This window comes from Oxyura jamaicensis, chromosome 4 (genome assembly GCF_011077185.1).
Source record: "Oxyura jamaicensis isolate SHBP4307 breed ruddy duck chromosome 4, BPBGC_Ojam_1.0, whole genome shotgun sequence".
Classification (NCBI taxonomy): Eukaryota; Metazoa; Chordata; class Aves; order Anseriformes; family Anatidae; genus Oxyura; species Oxyura jamaicensis.
Genome location: NC_048896.1, coordinates 46,656,559 through 46,678,907, shown reverse-complemented (window position 1 = coordinate 46,678,907; position 22,349 = coordinate 46,656,559). Strand labels below are relative to the sequence as shown.

General features: G+C 38.8%; 1 protein-coding gene across 2 annotated transcripts in view; it reads right to left on the bottom strand.

The window, feature by feature from the left end:
• Window positions 1–22,349, bottom strand: part of MANBA (mannosidase beta) — a 45,418-nt gene that overhangs the window by 1,118 nt on the left and 21,951 nt on the right. For both annotated transcript variants that reach the window (XM_035326342.1, XM_035326343.1), the window contains exons 8-16: window positions 20,341–20,492; window positions 19,187–19,304; window positions 16,216–16,302; window positions 15,500–15,667; window positions 12,653–12,871; window positions 10,773–10,937; window positions 9,145–9,289; window positions 3,501–3,643; window positions 1,399–1,656 (exon numbers count right to left, since the gene is read on the bottom strand). In XM_035326342.1, coding sequence (XP_035182233.1) covers window positions 1,399–1,656; window positions 3,501–3,643; window positions 9,145–9,289; window positions 10,773–10,937; window positions 12,653–12,871; window positions 15,500–15,667; window positions 16,216–16,302; window positions 19,187–19,304; window positions 20,341–20,492 — 1,455 coding nt within the window. The remainder of the gene's footprint in view (window positions 1–1,398; window positions 1,657–3,500; window positions 3,644–9,144; window positions 9,290–10,772; window positions 10,938–12,652; window positions 12,872–15,499; window positions 15,668–16,215; window positions 16,303–19,186; window positions 19,305–20,340; window positions 20,493–22,349) is intronic.

Here is a 22,349-nt window from a genome sequence, read left to right as displayed (position 1 = left end):
AAAAACACACGTGCTTTGCATTTTGTGCTTTCTGAAGAAACACTAAAGCAATGCTGTGAAAAGTAGCACTTGGATGAGTAATATATTTGAAAGTTTAGTTAGATTGTTAGTAACTATATACAGAAGTGCCAGCTTCTCATGAAACAGAATTATTTTTTAAATCACAGCTGCATATGTTCTTAAAATAACTACTCTGCCTTTATCCTTGTTAGCTGTCCTCATTAGTTACTACTGCAGAGACAATACAGCCATGGGAAAAAGGAGAGAAATCTCCCAACGGCGCTCCAGTTGCAGAGCTTTTATTATTGGTGATGTCATCCACAAAAAACCCCACATGACTCAGACTCCAGATTGTGCCACCCGCTAAAAAAAAAAATATAAAAAACAGGCTGATTTCTTTCCTTTGTATACTGAGGAGGCAGGCCACGCTGCCATTAAAGAGATAAGAGGGGAAAATCTAGCCCATTTTCTTTTTGTAAAGCAATTATGCTGGTCCAGATTTAAAGAGATTAAAGACCTCTATTCCCCCCTTGTTTAGTTTAGCTCTAAAAAGCAAAGCTGCAGTTTGGAAACCTTATGTGAGAACGCGCAGGTCGCCATCCGGCCCCTCTGCTGATTAAGAATTTTGCAGTAAGAATTATAAACAAAAGGTGAAGCTTAACCGAATTTGTGTGTTTGTAGACATACACGGAACATGCTTGCACATATGTATATAAAGCATGCTTGCTCAAAATGGAAGAAATCTAGGGAAAAGGGGCAAATGGAGTAAGTGAACGTTACACAACACTTCGATGCTTTTTGTGCCTGTTCAGAAGACTGCCACACTTCACAGATATTATGAAATAATCACTATTATGCAAATCAGAACCCCCTCGCTGGAGGGCAGGGATTTGCAGAAGAAGGAAATGAGCATGCAATATTGCATGTTAGCAATGGTACACTGATCTCAGAGTCTGAGCACTTCAAGAAGAAATACTGTTGACAATAATGTACTCCACATCACCTAGTACTGACCTACACTACTGTTTGTAAACCAAAAGCACTTGATACAATGCTATTTGCTACCTAGAGACAAAAAGAATGAAGGGAGCAATGCAGCAGCAGTAAGGTGAAAGAGTGAAAACAAGTGAAAGGGAGACTTCGTTATTTAAAAAAGAAACAAAAACAAAAAATACGACAAGCTTCATACATTAAAAAAGTGTTATTCAGATATACATATAATAGCACAGAGAAAAAAAGAACACGATTTAGAACTCCTCCACATGGAATCTAAACTTGCCACAGCTAAAGAGACAGAACATTGAGTAGAAGCAGGCACTGAACACACAGCAGGCAAAAAACTCAAAATACTGAGATTAGCAGAACCAAATGCTGTAATTTAGCATGACTGATGCTTACACTGAGTCGCGCCTTTTCCAACCCAACAGCATCCTTCAGGGATGAAAGGAAGTGATGATTTGTGGGACTCCAGAGCCCACCTTCTCCCACAAGATGAAAAGTAACAACACAGCTTTTCCTCGTGCAATTTCTGCATCTTTCCAGCAAGTCGTTTATGGGCTCCTTGTGGATGGGGACAGCACTTTGTGCTTTAACAGTCACACCGTCCTTGGCAAGGGTGCATACCGGCTCCTGAGAACTCCATGAGTGCACGGTGACCTATCAGGCATGTTGAGAGAGCACAAAGCTTAGCAGAAGAGAAATTACATCTGTGAAAACAACCCAGCACCCTAGGTTTCCCATCGCTCATAGGAAGAGATGCTCTCCTGACAGTACCAGCCAATTTTCAACTCTAATAGAAAGAAACTTTACAAAGGTTTAAACAATCAATACTGAATAATAAATAGATCATTATATAAACCTAACCGCAAGTCTGTTTCAAACAACCTGAATCGGCTGCTCTTTCTGATCTGCAAGGCTTTTTGTTTTCTCCAGGCTCCTTGAGAGGAGGGCATTGACAATTCCTCTCAAGGGCGTGCTGGGAAATGGAATTACTTGGCTCTTTTTCCTCCTCTGCCTGATTAAAAAAGTGAAACAAAGGATTTTCTTGAAATTGCTCAGTGTTATTTGATGTAACCCAACTGGGTAATCTAGGGCTTCTACACAATCACTGTTAAACAGAAGCATGCTGCATCATCTTGAAAGGGACTTTAGAAGTTATATTAAGACAGTAAAATATACATTCCCAGAGATCAAGCATGCATTACGAATACACTCTTACATTTCAAAATGCATAATTTGGAAGACAGGCACTTATGAGAATGACAGAATTCTCTCTTTATACATTTTAGATTGGTTTTGGACCTTAACGGGGTTCTGCAGTCAGAAACATATCTTAACTCCAAAGTGCGACTCAAAAGTTTGAAGTTCCAAATTTTCTTGAAGTGCTAAATACAATATTCTCTGGAACTAACCTACTGCCAATGCTTCTCTGATTTTATCAGAAAATTTTAACTAAAGTCTGTGACAATAACTCAGACCAGAAAGAAACAATTACATTAATTGCAATCCTAATCTAAGAACTGACGATCCAGAAATGGCAACAATTTTCCATACTGGAGGCTGTCAGTTGCCAAAAACCTCTCCAGAACAGAAACATGAGCTGATTTTTTAAAATTTTTATTGAAAACAAACAAAACCTACTAAACTTATAAATCTGAAAATTCATCAGAACCTACCAGACAGAGCAATGAAATAGGAATAGACATACTCAGAATATTAGTTCTGAACTGACTAGTGAGTCACTCCTTATCTCTAGGGCTCTTTTTCTATCCTTCTCAGCTTTTTCACATGGGAATCTCTTTATGTCAGGAACTGTATCTTGGAATGCATAATGGCGACTAAATTCACTTGGAGTCTATGGTTTTCATATAATTAACAGCAATAAAACTTAGGAAACTGAAAAGAAAGACTGTGTTCTACAAGACAACTCATCAGCGCAAATACTACCTAAGAAAACCAGAAAACCTACCACTTTCTATAGTGTTGGAAAACACAGTAAAGACATCAACTGTAAAATGGTGACATTGCATAGGTGACGTTGCAGTTAAAGTATACCTAGATGTTTTCTTGGTATTTCAGACATACAAAAAAAAAAAGTTATTTTCCCAAAGCAGTGTAGTTTAAATGCTGTCAAGTGAAGGTGTGATTCTTTTTCCCCCCACTTTAGCTCAATCTAGTTCTAACACCCAAGGAACAGATTAAATAATGAGGTACCATTTTACAGACTTTGTTTATTTAACCATAAATCCCTACAGGATTGCAACAGAATAGTTAGCTTCAGGCCTACGCCTACAGGCACTTAGATCCTTGTTCTGTGAAACAGTGCACAGGACTGTAACAACAAAGGGCAGTATTGCCCCTAAGAATATTACAGACATGAATTGCATCCCATTATGTTTGGGAATGGATTTAGTGAAGATGTGCTCATTTAAGTTTTGTTCATTCAGTAGCTGACGCTCTACAGGGAGGGACACAAGGGCAGTTGGAGGGGTGTCCCTTACCTTCAAAGTCAGCTTGTGGTCCATGTGAAGATCTGAGACACCATAGATGTACAACACACCTTTGTCTTCATAGGCCACAGGCAGCAGTGGGGCAAAGAAGTGCTGGGCAAAATAATGGAGCAGTTTCCACTTACCACCATACTCTGGAAAGGGACAAAAAACAGAAAGGCTCAGATGAATCCAACATTGTCCTGGCACAGGATCCCTTCCTGTGCTCTCAAGTTCTGCTATAGCAATACCATGTCATCACCACCCTTTTTCACCTCTACCAGGTGCAGAGAATGACTGAAGTAAATCTTGTTTCCTTCCAGACAAGGCTCTCCTCTGGAAGGAATTTGATACTCTTCCAAGCTTTTTTTGATCTTCACCAAAAAGTCACATTTCTTAAGTTTCAGCCCTATCATTGATACTCTGTCATCCAATTAAAGGAAGCCTTCAACACAAGTGACATCAACAGAACTGACGCAGCGTACTACATGGCAAACAACCAGGTAAAGCATCTGGACAAACACAAAGGCATTGGTGGCACTGCCACCAACTCCCACCACTGTAAAGAAACGGGCAATAGTCTGACTAATCTCTCTTCACCTTTAATCAGTTCTCTTCTTTCAGTTCTTCCTTAGAACATCAGGAACAATGAAGCCCAAGTTCTCACAACAAGGGCAGCTCTAAGCAAGGCAAAATTAATTTACTGAAGTCTAGAGACAATGCTTACTGTATGGGATTTAGTTAAACACATGTTGCAGACATGCCAAACAGTTTGCTCTGCTTATTTAATGGGAAACTGTACCTCATCGCTTTTAATACTTTGATAGTCTGTCATTAACAAGCTGGAAAAGCAGCAAACCTTGTCTCTCCTCCTAAAAAAATAAAATAAAATAAAATTGCCAGATGCAATACTGCCATATAGACATTTTGAAAGAGGAACCATTTCCATTCCTTTCTCTTTTCATTTTGCACCTAGCACCCACTGTCAGCATTTTCACTCTCTTTGCTTGGCCATTATCTCGTCACTGGAACAGCAATAAAAAAACAGCCAGTCAGCTGCATAACCTCACAAGGAAAGAAAACTTAGATACCAGCTTCAGTTTTGTTTCTGGCTCTTTGTTTTACACAACAGGTTCAGAGTTCAGGGATGCTGGAAAAAGATTTCCAGTAACATGCTTTTGTTGGAACCAATTACCTTGCTGTTTTGGTGCTTGTACAGCGCTCTCTGCACTTTCAAACACCTCATAATTAAGGACTTCATATCCAGAGTGATGTAGGTCTTTAAAGGGTGTGTTTGTGGCTTTCAACAGGCAGGCCTGGACATGCTCAGCCTGCACTCCAGACATGAATGAACTTTATGGAGAACAAAGTGTGCTAGCTCCAGCTCAGCACCCTGCACATCACCTTGTTTTAAGCAAGCTCACTAACAAACAGCTAGACGGGTGAACAGACAAGAAAAGCTAGTGTCTGCCTGGACAACCCATACAAAATCAAACTGTGCTACAAGATCAGACTGTTGCCAACAGAACAACACTGGCATTCAAGCTAATTGAACTGAAGCAAACAGAAGAGATGAAGCCTGAAAGAATACTTCAGGAGAGGCTGCAGAGTTTCTTCAAAACAGTTTGCTAAACTGATGAACATCGCATGTTGGTGCTGGTCAGCACATGAACAAAACTATCCTGTTGCATTCCAAGGACAACTCCTGGTACAAAGCATTGGTGGTCTAAAGGACAACTCCTCCAAAAACCAGGGAGTGCTAACCAGTTATTTTTCAGGGCCACAAAACTTGAGAAGATGAAAAATTCAGACTAGTTTTGGCTTACCTGAAACACACCGAACTGTGGCGCTGTATCTGATCTAAAAACTGTAAGCAACAGTCCTTGTCTGAGAAACGAGCACTGTACCCAAGCCCAGGCTTTGGAGAGGCTGAACTTTCTGAAGCCCTCAGGACTGCCACAAGACTGTCAGGAATTTGAGCTGTCAGTGCAATAGATGCTGCTCGCTGCAGGCCTCAGACAGAGCCCACCATGACTGCAGACAGGACACCCAATATGGGCTGAGGTTTCAGTGCCTGCTGACTTGAATTTTTTTCTCAGCTTTATTTGCACGATGAAAATCTAGGCTTCTACTGTCTTAAATACAAGAATGAACAATGCAATTAAAGTAGAGCAGCTTCTGTTTGTAGAGTGAAGTCCCACTTTTCTTCTAATAGGTCCTCCCCTCAGTTTTCCCTGTGCCTTCATTTCTGACTGGTTTCCATAATCACACTACAACAGCTGCCGGAAGGAAAGACAGCTTTTCTACCTACACAGCAAGTACAGAGATCCTCAAGTAACTGGAGAAAACCATTCAGAGTAAACTTGGCAGAATACTTTCACAGGGAAAAAACAAACAAAAAACTCAGTAAACAACGAAGAGCAAACAAACCGCACACTTTAAAGTTTTTACCATTTCAAAACTCATTCTAGGGTTCGGTTATGACAGCTATTGTTCCGGGATGTTTACAACATCACCAGTCTGTTTACCTGAAATCAGCTTTCTAAGGTTGGCATTTCCCTTCCCAAAAAGCCTACAGCACCTTTGAAAAACAAAGCTCCGCTGCTGGAGCAGTTTCACGCAGGCAGGGACTTCCAAAGATAACTTTTCCAGCAACAGGATCTTGGTAACATAATTGTCAAAGTAATTTCAGTCAGCACGGAGGACTGAAGTTCACTTGTTACAAAAGTCACATCTTTTAGCTCATCTATTTGCCTTCATTTCCTTAAGATCAGTCATATTTCTTGATTTAAAAATTAGGCAATTTGCATATAAAATACTCTCCCCACCCCTAAAATGGATGCAAGAAATGTGGAGATCAAGTAGTTATCATGAGATATTTCTGGGTTCAAACTTTCCTGTAACAGGCCAGCATACCCAAAAGCAACAGTCCAAAGTTATTTGAAACAGACCTGAGGTGGTTTCCTCCTCCTCCTCCCCTCACATTTAATCAAATTATTGAAGAAATCAAAGTTCCCCATTTTTTTCCTGATAGTAACATGGGGTCTGTATTCTTTCTAATAACAAACTTCAGAACAGGAAACTAAAATTAGGTTTGAAAAGAGACCCTGGTACGCTCTTTTCTGGCTGTTCCCTGAAGCCTTTTACACTGATAGCAGGAGTGAGAACAAACTGTTCCTCTCTCTGGTATGGGTTTTAAATTAATCACTTGAAATCATTACATGCAACCTGAGAAACATGCTGCTAGCTCTTTCCTCACATCAGCCTCATGAATTCAAATCTATTACTCTCCGTAATAGCCTGTGGTTTCAGCTCACCAGGGGTTTGAATATTGAACCTGCAATAAAAGCCAGTTATCTCTTTGAGGGAATCTCATGACAACCAGTTGGGCACCTCAAGGGGACGTTGTGTGGAAGGATGATAAATTGCCACGTGCATCACAGCACTTCACCAAAACACACTACACAAATGCTAAAACACAACTGGCTTCACAACCAGCTGCTAACAATCAAAATCCAGTTGTGGCAAAGCATGTTTTGTTCTGAACCGAAGGAAGAAAGTACTGTGCTGTCTTTTCATTCAATTCCAAGCAAACATTTTAAAGATAAGTTAGTGAGATGTATTTGCTATCATTTTCCCTCCCCATTTCATGAGGAAACACTTCCGCTTGGTACAGGAAATTATGCAAGCCCCTCCATGTGTCCCTGTGAAGTAACAGATTTAAATAAGAAGCGCTTTGGTGATACTACTGTGCCATCTAACAAGATGCAGAACCATGTTTTTGAAGTGCAAATAAAACTAATTTCTCTGAAGTTTTGCATAATTTCATCCATTAGCATTTCAAAAATCCCTCTACCGCAGTGCCTAATTAAATGAATATTAAACCTTTCCTCATTCCACTGAGGGAACAGAACCAAACAAAGGGACAGCTGCATCTCTGCTCCGCTTTTCTGCAAACTAACTTCAACAATATATGAATAATTCAAGTATTTGATGTATTTTCTACAATGACATCAGTGCTGTACTTAAAAAGGCATTATTTATGGTCTTCACAATCACTTAATCTATCGATACACCTGTCTTTACAAAGAGGCATTTTTCCAAGTATCTTTTTCTTGTGAGGCACTGAAAGCCCAAGATTGTCGGCAACTGCTAGAACCATAAACACTGAGATACTTGGACTACAAGTACAAGAACAGAAAGTTCAGGAACATGACCATTATAGCTGGACCACCGTCTTCATGTTCAAATGAAATAGCCTGTTACTTCTACTGCTTTGTTTTCCTTTGTTGGTGCCCGCTGTTTTGCTTGGATGAATAAAGAAAACATGGGAGAAGGACAAATGACTCTCAGAGAACTAAGGAGGAGGACAGGTAGGGTGGGGCGAGCTAAGTTTCTAAAACAAGACCAAATGGCATTTTCTAATAAGGAAAGATCCAGAACTTAACACTAACTCTTAGTGACTTCCAGATAAGGTGTACAAAACATGAAACACAACCACTTCCTTCATACCACACATTCTTCTCCTATTTCTTATTGCCTAAGCAAGTTCTCTCTTCATGTGTCTGCTTCCTCCATTTTGGTGCTCTGAAAATAATAATAAAAGGAGATACCACGTACAGTTTAGCTAAATAGCATATTAGCAAAATAATTTAGCCACAAAGAGTGATTCACCTCACCTGACACTGAGTTAGACATCAAATCTCAACTAGTCACCTTGCCTATAAAGAGTTTCTCAGAAGCTATGCTGGGTGAGAGGTATCATACAAAGTTCTGGTGAAAATCAAATTACGCATGGAGAAGATAATTTCATCCCATTTATTAGACAGCTAAGGACACCATCAGATCATAAATCCCATCCTGCTTCAAACACGATCACAGTTCCATAGGTTTTGGACAATGCACTACAGCCTACTGAAGGGAGTTGTTTTGATCGTTTTACCTCAGGGGACACAGTATCACCAAATTTGTTGGGATTATTATGGAAATCATAATTTTTATGCATAGGTGCTCCTTCTTATCTCACTAGCTGTCTTTCTGTCCATTCTCATTCAGGGTGGCTAGGTGCTCACGTGCACCAGTATAGCTGAGCCAACTACTATAACCAGGGATTTCTAGGCCCTTCTGGAAATAAAATTTCTTAGAAATTTCCAATTTTAAAATAATTTTTGCAAAAAAATAAATAAAAAATTTCTCTGGAAAATGGGGTTGTGTTCTCATTCTTAACCATTGCTGCTTCCTAGTAGGCAGCTTTATCCTTCTTCAATCATCTCCTGATTTTCTTTGGAGAAATCAGAATACCACTTAAACGACAAACACATTTTCAGGAATTAAGAATTAAAGATTATTTTAACTTCTCTACACCAAACCTTTCTAAAACATTGTTATGAGTTGCTGGCTGCAAAATATGAACTTAAAGAGCAAAACTTCCGTAGGAAAATAATTGCTTTTTTTATTACCCTCTTCCACAGACTATTAGGATGATTCTGTGTAAAACACTTTTCAGGAAAGCATTTCTCAACGATGGACAGACACACGTTTAAGTTGTGCCAAGTCACCCGAGAGAGAGTGCAGAGCCTTGCTTCTTATTCTGACATTTCCAGTTGAGCAAAACAGAGACTGACGGTGCGTTTTATCAGACTGTTGCAAAACTTACCCAAGGAAGCCCATGAAGGTGCTTGCCAGATGTCATTGAGTTGCCAATACAAAGCACCCATTGTGTGACCTTCTCCGTTGATTATTTCACTTTGACTAAAACGATAGAATTCAGTTTCTGTCTTTATACACTGAGCCTGCATCACCTTGGTCAAGAAATACATTTAAAAAACAGTTAGTGTGCTTTACTTTCAAAGCATGTGTGTATATATTGACTTATAAAACAGGCATCACAGCAACAGCACATAACTTCAAACACATGCAATACACAGTTCCAGTATACAGTCAAAATTCTGCACCCAAAAAAGCAACCTCTTTTCACTTGCACTCCCACTTCTGTCCTCCCTCCCCACTTCATCTTTAATAAAACATTTTCTGTAATTTTGCATTGGTGAGGTTCTCAACAGAAGCTAAATAACCAGTTATTTTCTTCACAAAGAACGTTACTGGGCCGAGGAGGTATTAAAGGAAGTCTCAAAATGAAGAGAAAAAGTTATTCTTTAGGAAAGCTCAAAGGTAAAGAACACTTCTAAGTTAACTATTAGAGCCAAGTTTACTCTCCTTATCTGTTTTGCTATCATCATTCTGGTATTCTTAAATTGTTTAGCCTGTTAATGAGGCCTCAGACTTAACCCTGCAGAAACTCTCATAGCTTTCTGAGTCAAGGCCTCACTGTGCAAGTTTACCCCTGCTTTCAATTTCACAGCATCATCTATCCTTGTTCTCCTGTCATCAGTGCTTAAAGTTCCCCAGCTGTTTTGTTTTTATATAAAACTTGCTGACAGCAGCTCTCAAACATCAAAAACAGTGAATGTGCAGTTATTCCCAGAAAGAGTGTTTCTGAAATTCTTGGAACACAACAAAAAAACTAATAGCACTTTAATCTTGCTTAGCAACATTGAAAAGTTACTTAACATTATTTGTCACATCAAAATCACAAAGAAAGAAGCACGAGGCAAACTTAATTCAGATGAAGAGCAACGTATAACTGACTTATTTGGAAAAAAAAAAAAAAAAAAGATTCTCTAAAACATAAATATTAGAGTTCATAACAAAACAAAAGCTACCAATGATTGCATTCACAGACAAGTGCATTCTCTACAAATAATTTTGTTTCAAAAGCTAATGTATTTCTTCTGGTAAAATTGGAAACAATAAGCCTACTGGGGACACATGAAAAGCAAAACATTCCCTGTCTACAACCAGGAATAAAACAGAGTAGCCCCAGGAAGAACTGGAAGAAAAGTCTAACACATCCCTGCATGTGCCCTCCTGAGGACAGGGAACAAAGTAGCACATGCAGCCAGGCTTTTTCCTGACTGAGCTAGTTTCTGGGAAATTCCCCATGAAGTATTCCAGCCCTTCTCTCTCATTAAGGGTGCAGTCTCTCCAACAGATGAGAGACAAGCTAGTTCCAAATTAAACTGGACTCTCCAATGCTTCAATGTTTCTGTGTGACTGAATGTTGTGTAACAGCACAAAATCAAAGAATCACAAAATGGCTCAGGTTGGAAGGCACCTTAAAGATCACCTAGGTCCAACCCCCCTGCCATGGTCCAGTTTGAGACGCTGATAGCATCTATTGGAACAAGTATGAACAGCTCCTTATATTGAAGGTATCGCTGTTACCTGAGTGAGGTAGATCGTATCTTTGAACTTTTTTATGGGATCCGTCGTCTGGGGAAGCTTGAAATGATACTCAATCTGTTGAAGCATCTGGTCATTGCCATTTTCATGGTGCTGTCGATGGAGAGAAAAATTGCTTGTGTAGGACCAGTCCTCAGTGGAGGAAACCTTTTAAAAAACACAAAAGTAAAATATCTGAACGAAAACATGCATTGAATTCACATTTTGCATTTAATGACTGACAGGATATTCAGGAAGGGTTTTCTATTACATTCACCTGGCGTCATCCAACCCCTTTAACATTGGTAATACATTTCTACATTGCAGCCATGCAGAAACTTTGAGTAACACTTTTGGCTAACACTCTTTGTACAAACACATGAGAACAGACACTGCTGTTGAACCTGCAAGAGTAATGTGTAGCTCACTGGCATGAAGCTTATTTGTTCTTTGGTTGAGTTCGACAAAGGGACTTCAAAGATTTCCTTGGGTTTGTATCAAGTCAGAAACACCCTAGATTAAGATGAAAGCATGTACTCTAGTCAAATATATCTAGGCACGTTTAGTGTCTTAGAAGGAAAGAACCTGCATTCTTTCCAGGGTTAATAAATATCAGAAGCTAGAAGGACTATAAATTCTAATAAATACATTCAAATCCTGCTACAATAATCTGCTTCTGGAAACAAATGATCGTGAATGTTTGTTTTTTTTTCAGCTAAGGACAACAACAATGCAGTATAGGTCATACAGTTATAACTGTTAAGCTTTCATTGTAATTACCATCTCAATAAAATCTTTTATTTAAATTTGTTCATTTAAGGCTGGATAGATTGAAAGATTTTCATTGTCATTAATTTGGATGATCGTACTGATTATGTCCCAGATAATAATTTTTGTCCAGCAAACTGAAAGGAATGTTCTGAACTTTTAGACACATGCACAGGTATCAACATTATATATATCTCTCCTTGAATAAATGGGCAAACAGCAGGATATATCTCTGCTCGAACTACAAAAATAAGATAGAATATACAGTATCTTGATTTAATAGGAGACAAAAACAAATCCTCTTAATTTTATCTTTATATATTGCATATAAGCAAATAACTTGAAAAAAATAATAAAAAAGGTAAATAAAAATAGAAGGTAAATAAAAAGGTAAAAAAGAACAAAATTCAATAGTTTTTAGAGTTCAGCACAATTCAGCATTGGTTGTGTTTCTTCTGTGTTTAATTGACACATACCCTTCAACACAGCCACTGAAAACAGATGCCAGGCAATCATGACTATATATTAAATAGAATTGATATTAATAGTCTTGTTACATTCTCTCATCTACCATGCTCAGCCACCTGACTTTTTATTACTAAGTCACAATATTGCTTATCTTTTATAGTTTACATCCAATGGAAGAAGAGCCACAAGACAAGTAAATCTGGAATTAAGCTAGTAGCCAGGGTCGAGCAGTGAGTGCCTTCACATTTCAATCAATACAAGCTTCTCCATTTGAAGAGCTCATAAAAAAGCGTCACTGACTGGTTAAGAAAGGAAAAGTTATTTTTAAAACCCAGATAATTAGAAAAAAAAAAAAGACTATTCTTTGGTGTTCCTATAATGGCAACCCTAATAAAACAACTGATTGTATTAAAGTTGGTTCCTCTTGCAACATCAAGGCAAATATATTAACCACTGAGGAGGGATCCAGTCCAGTTTCATCCCCTTCCTCCTCACCACTACACACTTTTATCCCACCTGCCACTTACCAGACCTAGTACTGTATCAACCCAGCAGCAGTTGTGATGCTCTAGTTTGTTAGGAAGAGACCCACTGCCCTCACTAAATGAGAGCAGAGGGAACAATAAATTTTGGAAGCCCAGCCTTACCTTTTCCAGTGTACTGAAGGATGGCCAGGACTGAAATCCATATTCTGAAGCAAAACGAGTTTTAGGATACACTGTCCAGTTCCAGCAGTCACTGCTGTAGTTGTAAAAGTGAGTGTCACCATAATGGGTATCATAAGGGTTCTGGGAGAGCCAGCCTTCTTTAACAGACTCCACGCCATTGGTGGGACTGGATGCAACAAAGGGACGACTCTTATCTTCCTGGGATTAGAGAAAAAAACAACAACCCACAACCCCTCATAAAGTGATTGGCTTTTATCATCTAAATATCTAGAATACATTTTGAAAAGGGAGGGGGATGCAGAGGAAGAACATGCCTTTTCCAAAATTCTGAGTCACCACCTAGGAAACATTCTTTCTTGTGTCCTGACATTCACCATTTTACTAGCTTAATTAGCTTTTTATTCCTGTTCCTGGAATACAGTTAGGCGTGATATTGCTTGCTCTGCTGTTCTAAAGAATTTTCTCCTCACATCAAGAGATTTTCTATCTTTATATGCTTCTAAATTCTTAATGAAACCTATTTAAAGTGCATCTCATGAAAAATAAACTCAAGGAACATTAATATTTAAGTACTGTGACTTCTTTATGTAAAATCATTACTTTTGTAGTGTTTTTGCAGCAGCCATGCCATGATTTTTCCCCTTTGTTATTAAGTAATCACCTAAATTTAATCTCAACAAACCCAAGGTATTCTGCTACTAATGCCTGCATAGTAGCATTGCAGGTTATTGTCATTTTGGCTGGCTCTGCATGTCAAGGTAGATGAGACTATATGAGGGGTTACATTTCAAACTAGTGGCCTTTATTTATAGCCTCAGCAGATTTGGTATAATAAATCTTCTATCTACAAAGTAGTGAAGGAATCCTTCTGCGGGTATAATTCATTTATCCCTCTACTGGTAAGACAGAGGTCTGAATTACCAGTCACGAGCTACAGCAATTGGCTTGAACACAGCAGAACACTTAGACATGCAATTCATTTCAAGAAAGAGCAGGCCTGCTCCTCACCCCCCTGGTGCTTTTTTTTTTTTTTTTTTTTTTTTTTGGAATATGAGTAATTGACAATTACTGAAACAATTGATTACAGAATATCCTAGGTTCCCCGAAGTCTTTAAGTGACACAGTTCAGTTCTGCTAGCAGTTTAGGGTTTCCTCAGCTAGTTTGTATTATACAGGACCTGAAATTACATCGCTGTTTGGTTCTTTCTGGTACTCAAAAAGTTAATCTATGTGTTTAAAATAGAAGAGGCTCCCTGCTGGACAGCGACAATGCACAAGTGGACTATAACTGAAAAATTGTATCAAGCCAGAACACCTCACTTTGTGAAACATACACTGGCCATCCAAACTGTTCAGCCAGCCACTGAAACACCACAGCATACCTGTACAGGCCACTCTGTGCAAAGAAACCACCTGAAATACAGGCATCTACATTCTTGATTAACACCTTGACTCTAAGAAGCCACTAACACTTAGAACACAGAACTTCTCAGAGCAGGATCCTTTTCAGCAGGTTCTTTCAAACCCATCTCTTGTTTTTATTATTTCCCTGTATCTCCATCTTTCCAGTAGAAAGGTACTATGAATTCTCAGAGTACAGCAACTCTGACAATGCCAGTAGCCTCTAACAACAAGCAGTAACATTGCTGTCACCTACATACAGTTTGCCTGCCTTAGTGCAAAGGAAGCATCAGGTCATGAGCCCCACAACATACAATGCATCTCATTATCAAAATGACAGAGGTTACCATCAACCTGGAGCATTATCATACCCTGAAGTCAGTAACATCAAGCTGTACAAGGGATAACTGGATTAAGAAAAGGCCACTAACATTTTCAGGTTAACAAAACCTCATGCTCTCTTACTGAAAAGGGAATTTCTAACTACACAAAATACTTGCAGTATTTTGTCATTCTACACATCTCTTAGGCAAAAGGAGAGCTAAGAATATCACCTGGGTTCAAGCATTGTTTATAAATCCCTACATATGCAACACCAATTTGGGACTTTCAAATCAATTTCACTCTACATATGAAAAAAAAAAAAATATATATATATATATAGTTAAAAGTAGATTCTACAATGTAATGAAGAACTGCAATACTTCCAAGGAAGAAGAAATAAAGCTACAAAAACTGTGCTGAGTAGTGCCAAATCACAATAGGCATCACCACAGATTTCAGGTGCTTCTAGTTTGCATGCTCACAGTTTAAGTCTTATCTCAAATATTTTATTTTGCTGTCATATAGTATAAAACATCACTAGTCTGTTTAAAAACAAAACAAAACCACACATCACAAAAAACAGTATAATGACCAAATAGCATGAAAAGGACAACGTTTGGTGTAGCTTTTTTGTTTAACATACTTAAGCCAAACACTTCAGTCAAGTACTAGAAGTGCACACTGGACAAATAGTATTTTCATGAATTTTTTCAACTACAGTTGAAAAGCTTAGGGTTGTTAAAACCATCATACAGTATGCTTCAATAAAATCAGGGTAACGGAAATTGATCATCTAGATCAATTAATGGGCAAGCTGATTTTTGTCTATTGCAAGTGAAGGCATTTTGTGGAGCAAATAAAATTGGAAAGAAAAAAGAGTCAAGACTGTCTACATCTTCAGGTCTTCTTTAACATATCAGAGTCATTTTTTTTGTTTTGTAGATGACCATTGAGTTTAGAGTTTTCTCAAGCTTAGAAAGTACAATCCCTCAATAACGTGCTGTTTTTCATTTCCAAAGAGGGTTAAAAAAATTGCTTAAATTGCAAACATTAAAATCTTTTGCCAAGCCACATTCCCCCCAGTTTCTTGAGATTACTTACAGCAAGAACTGTTTCTCGGATCTGCTTCACATACAGCAGCACATAATCTTTGATATAGACTCCTCTGTCAGCACGTGGTATGGAGAACCAGTCACCTGCAATTGCTGCTTCATTTTCATTGTTACCACTCCACAGAATAATTGACGGATGGGATTTTAACCGCCTTACCTGAAATACAATTCATTTTAAGAGGTTAAGCAAAATACAACTCTTAGAAGTAATTAAAAAAATCACTTTGTTATTACTTGAATTACAAGTCCACATGCATATTTTACATATTCTGAGTCTACACTCAAATGTTTTTATCCACACTGTTCACTATTCCCCCAGCTCCAGATCAGGCTTAAACTTTTGTATGCTTGCATACACTTTTAGTATGCCAATACACATCCATTATACACACACGTGTAGCTCCAACCACTTCTACTCAGCCACATGGGAATGGTAAATTCTGTGCTAAGGCACGTTGCTACTGTGAGAGCTCACTCTCTCAGTGGATGCTCTTTAATGTCCTTGAGAAGAGAGCAGTTTGCACGTGAGGAAGGCCTGGACCTCTGCTTCACCTACTACTCCTGCAACTACATTTAAGAGGATTTACCAAGATTACCTTTTGTGTCAGCTACCTAAATATACATTAACAAATATTTTAAAGTAAACATTTCTGGGAAACTCAATCAAAGCCAAGTTATGTGAAATAAATCACATGGACAAAATACCTGATGAGAAACTTCTGCTCTTACTGATTCCAAGTAATTCTGGTCAGTTGGATACAGTGCACATGCAAACATAAAATCCTGCCAAATCTATGAGAAATAGAAAATAAAAAAATCTGTTAGCAAATAATTTTCCATACTTAAAAAAATAAATGTTTATTTGGATACACAGTACTTTGTTTAAACAGAAGTTATTTATATCAAAGAGAATTAAACTGAAATGCTGTATTCGTTAGTTTTGGGAAGCATCAACAAAACAATCGCATTCCCTATGGCGTTCAGCATGTGCATACTGCACTGTATTTTTCCTCAATATAAAGAGTTATAAAACATTTACCTCTAGGAACTAGAGCCTGACAGCCTTCACTGATCAGTAGAATATTTCTCAATAAGATGTACTTCAATAGGTTTCTGTGGAATAATTAGAACCCATGCATTGCTCAAACATTAATATAGGACAGTCTCCAGCTGAACAGAGCAATTTTGTATTTAATGCTTTGCATATGTAACATTAAATCCCCATTACTTGTTAAAAGAAGAGAGTAATTCTTCTGATGAGGTATCATGCATGCTTCAAGCGTACTCCTGAACAAAACACTTCCACACCAAATGCACAACCTGATCTTAAAAAAGAGCAAATCTTACTCAGTAAGAGGGGCAGAAATAAACTTTAACAGCATGCTTCTCCTTCTCTTCAAAGAAAGATCAAGTAGCTCCTGCTAGAAAACAGCAAGCCTTTCAGTTCAACAATGAACTCCGTCATTTGTACCTTGAAGGATAACTACAAAAAAGTGGAAAGGAAGAAGCCCAATGGGATGGGTAGGATTTCTTGTTTTACCTCTTTTTTTAAAAAAAAAAATAAAAAATAAAAATAAAAATGCCCTAACTCTGGACTGTCTATCTCAAATGTTACTGGAAAAATCTCTTGAAGGAGTGCATTAACCTAAAGGAGGGAGTCCTTCCCAATGGACTACGCTTTTCTGAACACCACACTACATATATAATGAAGAGATCCAGCTCAATTCCTCATACAGACGTGTTTTCCTTGCAGTGACAACATGCTTTTCCATGACTTTTTCAGTGTACCATACCCCAAAAAAACTGGAGATATGGAAGAAGACAGGGTGTGTGTATGTAATGCATCCATAACTGTTACAGTCCCACACTCTAAGAAAAAACAAAGCTACTGATGAAAAACTACTCAGAATCCTTCAGCGACTGCGTGGAGTCAAAGCTCTCTGTACCAAATTAAACTCTTTCACTACTTCCCTCGGTGAGCTATTACTGTTTTTCCTTAAGCACAGCTTGACTCCAATGCTCTTTTAAGCCTTCGCAAGACCATCAGTAGGAATAAAACCAAAAGCTGCCAGCAGTGCTTCGCTCCAGAATAAGGGTCTGATTTTCCACATCTACTTGCTATTTTGGCTGCTAAATAAGATCTAAATCTTGCATTGAGCAATGCCCAGGCACAGATCTACGTGGCCTACTTAGATGCACAGTGTCAAAAATGAAAGAACTACAAGTGCTCAGAAGCCCTGAAAATCAGGGCATTCATTCAGATGACTAAAATAGATGTAACTACTATTTTTATTTTTTGCCAAGCAAACCCAGCAGAAGGCAGCATGGTGTCAGTTCTGTTTTCCCGATTTTTATATGCTGTAGATAAAGACCATAAACATTTCTTGGGATTTTAATACCGGATGCATCTCAGCCTTCATTCATCCAGTCCCTATTTCATCAAAGCTTATAAACATGTGCCTCCAAGCTCATATAATAAAAGGTACTCATCTAGGATTACATAAGTTTGCCATAGGTGTTCCCCTTACAGCTGCATTTATACTCAATTACAGCTTGTTCAGAAACGCTCCTTTGGATAAGGCCTTCCATGCTCGGTGTACAGGCAAAGGAAACTTTTTTTTTTTCTTAAAACGTTTTGAGTAAAATATATATATGTATCTTGACTACCTTTGTAAAAGATAAAATACTTTTTAAAGAAATAAAATTCATTTCCCCAGCAGGGAAAAACTTGAGTACCTTCCATGTTGTTTTGATCACTAAGAGGTGCTTCAAGCACCGAAGTCAAATTGAGCAAACCTTAAATCCTCACTGAGGTCAGAGTCCAAGGCCTTTGTTCTCAATCTGGGGCATATACTCAAGTGCTCAGATTTTTCAGCAGGGCTTTTCTCACACAAGTAAGCACTAAACACAGCCAAAAGGCCCCACAGTCTGGCTGCAGTGCAAAAAATATTAGTTGAGCTTGTCAATAACCCGCTCCAAGGCGCTACCTGTTTCACAACTATTTCAAGTCCCTGTTGCTAATTACTCCAGGCCTATAATCCACAGAAGTTCTTTCATGCTCATCAACACAGTGCAAACATCGACATCCTGCATTAAGTGACATCACTTGTACCAGTCCCTCAGATATTCATTACTTCCTCTCAGTCTTTCCCAAGAGAGTAGGAAATGTACAACTGTGGAGAGGTACAATATAGGCAGATGACAGTTTTGGTCTGAAAAGAGATTGAAGACAAAGAGCTAAAGGCACAAGCCTCTAGCTCTGATTTTGGGAAGTGTAAGAGAGCAGGAAAAACAGAGAGAGTAGAGAGAAAAGGAAAGGGAAAGAGAAAGTAAGATTCTGGTCTGGGAAGGGTGGTGAGGAAAGATGAGGACCATAGAGTCGTAGCCTTAATTATAAGGGAAAATACAACTGGGGTTCTAATATAGACTCCAATATATCACTGTATCACTTCCAGTTTCAACAGACAGCCTCTCTAATGAGCAACAATTAAAAAGAATTTATATATACATATAGTATATATGTAGGTAAGTATGTATCAGGCTGGTAATCCAGTATGCATCCTTTGGAAAGATGGCTAGAACTTAAGCATTAATTCTCTTATTTTGTTAATTTAGAGTAGACTAATTTGCAAGTTCTTATCCATTTTCAAATATGTGGTCTGTATTTTTGTTTTACCATTATTCCTAGTTCATCACAAATATCGTAAAAATCATCTTGCTCGTATACTCCTCCTCCCCAAACCCGAAGTGCATTCATGTTAGCATCTGCTGCAGACTTCAAGAGTAGCCATAATCTGTCAAATACAAAAAGAAGATTTAAACAAGTTTTGTGAAAGTGTATCATTTAGGAGTTTCTAAAAAAAAAAAAAAAGTTAATCATTAGCAGGCAATCTAAGATTTGTAACTCTGGTAGAAACCAGATTGTTCTGATATCTTCAAATCCCGTATATCTGGATCTCAAAAAGCAGTTTTTTTTTGTAGAAAAAGTTATTTGGTCCTGTTAACTCTGCCAAAATAGATGGAGTGGTACATATAAGAAAGTGCTTTCACAAAAGCAGTGGCAGGACCAGATTTGGAAATGTACATTATTGATCAGGCTGCTCTTTTCTCCTTAGATACTACTCGCTTTAAATATCTATCATTTGAATTGAAATCCTCTTTTAAACATGTTTGGAAATCTTCTCTTGAGTTCCACAATGCATTATGAGAAGGGGGAGAGCAGAAAGACTGAGGCTTTCAATCTCATTATAAGGGATTCAGGGCCTGTGATTTTTCCTTATTCATGCGGGCAGCCTCTAAATTGCACGTGGATACACAATGTGCTGAGGCATGCCCTGTCATCCAGGTGCTCCAACTACCCAGAACAAAGCTAGTCAAAAGTACATTGTGGCCTCCATCCTACGTCTGGCGTGCCACGTCTGTGATATCCAAGAAGCCTCGACCAGATATGGGAAGAGTGAGAGGCTGTTTATGCATTTCTCTCTCCCTGCACTAGAAGAGGTGGGACATGGCCGAAATGCACCTCCTCTGAGTGCCAATGAAAATGTCCCAGGCAACAGGGCCAGAGAGCCTAAGAATTATCCCTAAAAATAACAGAAAGGCCAGTATCCTGTGGACAGTAAAAAACAACCTTCCCAAGAGCTGTTGCACCTCCATGCCTTGAACATCATTCCAATCCTTCAGTGTTAATTAACCTTTAATTTGAGTTCCCTGACCTGCAGCAATTTGTCCTACCAAAGGAGTTCCAGCCCTCAACGCCACCCTTTGACAGAGAATCAGAAGGACGAAAAGATGACCCTTTATCCTAAGAAAACATCAAACGTGGCTTACTTGTCATAGGTCACTCTGTCCTGGAAAGAATCTGCTGGAATCCAATTTGAGCCCTTGATGAAAATGGGTCGGCCATTGATTCTGAAGTAGAAACTCAGACCTGGTGACCCAGGAATAGGCTCCTGAACAAGTTCTACTGTCCGAAAATATGCCTGTAAAGACATGAAATTTAGGTTTAAAGCAGACAAAGATAAAATAAATTGAGAAAACTAGGAAAAAAATATTTAGCTGAATAATAACAACTAAGAATTTGTCAAGAAGTCAAAAGACATGGTCCTGTCTCTAACTTCTTGCTTGCTATGCACTGTGGCATGGCTAGAAAGAATTATTCTGATAAACCTCTTCACTTCAGAAAGCTACTATCACATTAAGAGAAGAAGGGGGCTGGAGACAGAAAGAGGGTATACAAATGCACACAAGCGTGTGTGCATACATTTGTGTGCATGTGTGAGAGAGATGCATGTTTGCTTCCTGCAAAATTTGGTCAAAATTCCAGCTGGGGACCACTGAGAGGAATACAGCGGTTGCATTAGAACAGACACACCATTTAATCTGCAATTTTCTCTTTACAGAAGAAAACTGCAGGAGATCAGCTGTAGGTCTTGTCCCTGAACAGCATAATTCAGGTTCATGCAATAAAAGCAAAATCATCTTCTAAAAGTTCTCATTTCAGAGCAACAAAAGAAGGTATGGCAGTTACACAGAAAAAAGACATGCAAATACAAATGCTAGTTTGGAAGTGAAGGCCTCTCTGGCCATCACAGCTGTATATTTGAACAGCATGCTCAGCTCCAAGGTTTCAGAGAGACCAGTTCAGCTAAACCACCACTAGCTCCGTGTAAGGTGTTAAAGGTCATTCCAGATAAAAGCACATCCTTTACAGCTGCCCTTTCGGCCTAATATCTGGGACTGCGCACTGCAGACAATTAAAAAATAAAAACCATTCCTTCTTCCTGCAGGTGGAAGAAAAGTTCTCAAGAAGTCATTCTGGGCATTTTAGGGGACTTTACTTCAGCCAAAGCGGTGGTGCTGCTCCATTGGGTATGCCTATTGCCCTGACGTATAGATAATGCTGCAGTCATGACACAACATTTACTGGACTGCATTAATTCCTTGTGCTGAGCCCTTACTTGCAGAGGTGTCTTCCCTACCTGCCATGGGGCAGGTGCAGAGCACCTGCCGTGCCAGGGTCCCAAGCAGTTGCAAAGTTTCACAGAATACCTCTCTTTCAGGAAGACTTTAAAAGTTCTTCTCCCACATCCTTCTTCCACTTCAACTTATCTAGACCAGAAAGAAAACTCTCTTCCCTTCTGGTACCCGTTGCTCATTGCCACAGGGAAAGAGCTGGGAAATTAAATGAAGCGAAGGAAAGCAAATAACAAATTTCAGCCAGCACACACTAAGCAACAAGCCTGGGTCATCAGGGCAGGAACCCAAGTGTTTCTTTTCCTAGGCTACCCCTGAGCTAGCAACCACTTCTTCCTCAAATGACTATTTGCTATACCTTTTCAAAAGGTCAACTCGCAGAGCACAGGCTGTTCTGTCTCTGCCATAAGCTACAGTTGAGACAAGTATCTGTCAGTACACTGGGCTAAAATTAACCTAGTTAAGTGCAACTGATATACCTATCTTTAAGACAAAATGTAATTATTTGTTTCACACACCAAACGGCTCTGCAATTCAACAAGGGAGTGACTAATCCCACCGTGCGACTATTAAGTTTGCAGCTTACCAAAAATCATGCAGATAGCCAGAAAATTATTTCCAGTGGCAGGAAAGAAACACACACAAAAACACACTTTTTTTTTTTTTCCCCCTTCCTTTTTGGTGCTTCTTAGTCAACTGAAAAATAATTAATTAATCCCCTGGACAGATGCAATGCAAAACTCCCTAAGCATGAGTGAAAACCACAGATCTCTTACCTCAAACTGAATACCTCCGCATCATGGCAGTGACCAAAACCCAGAAACTTAAAATGAAGAAAAAAAAAAAAAAAAAAAAAAAAAAGA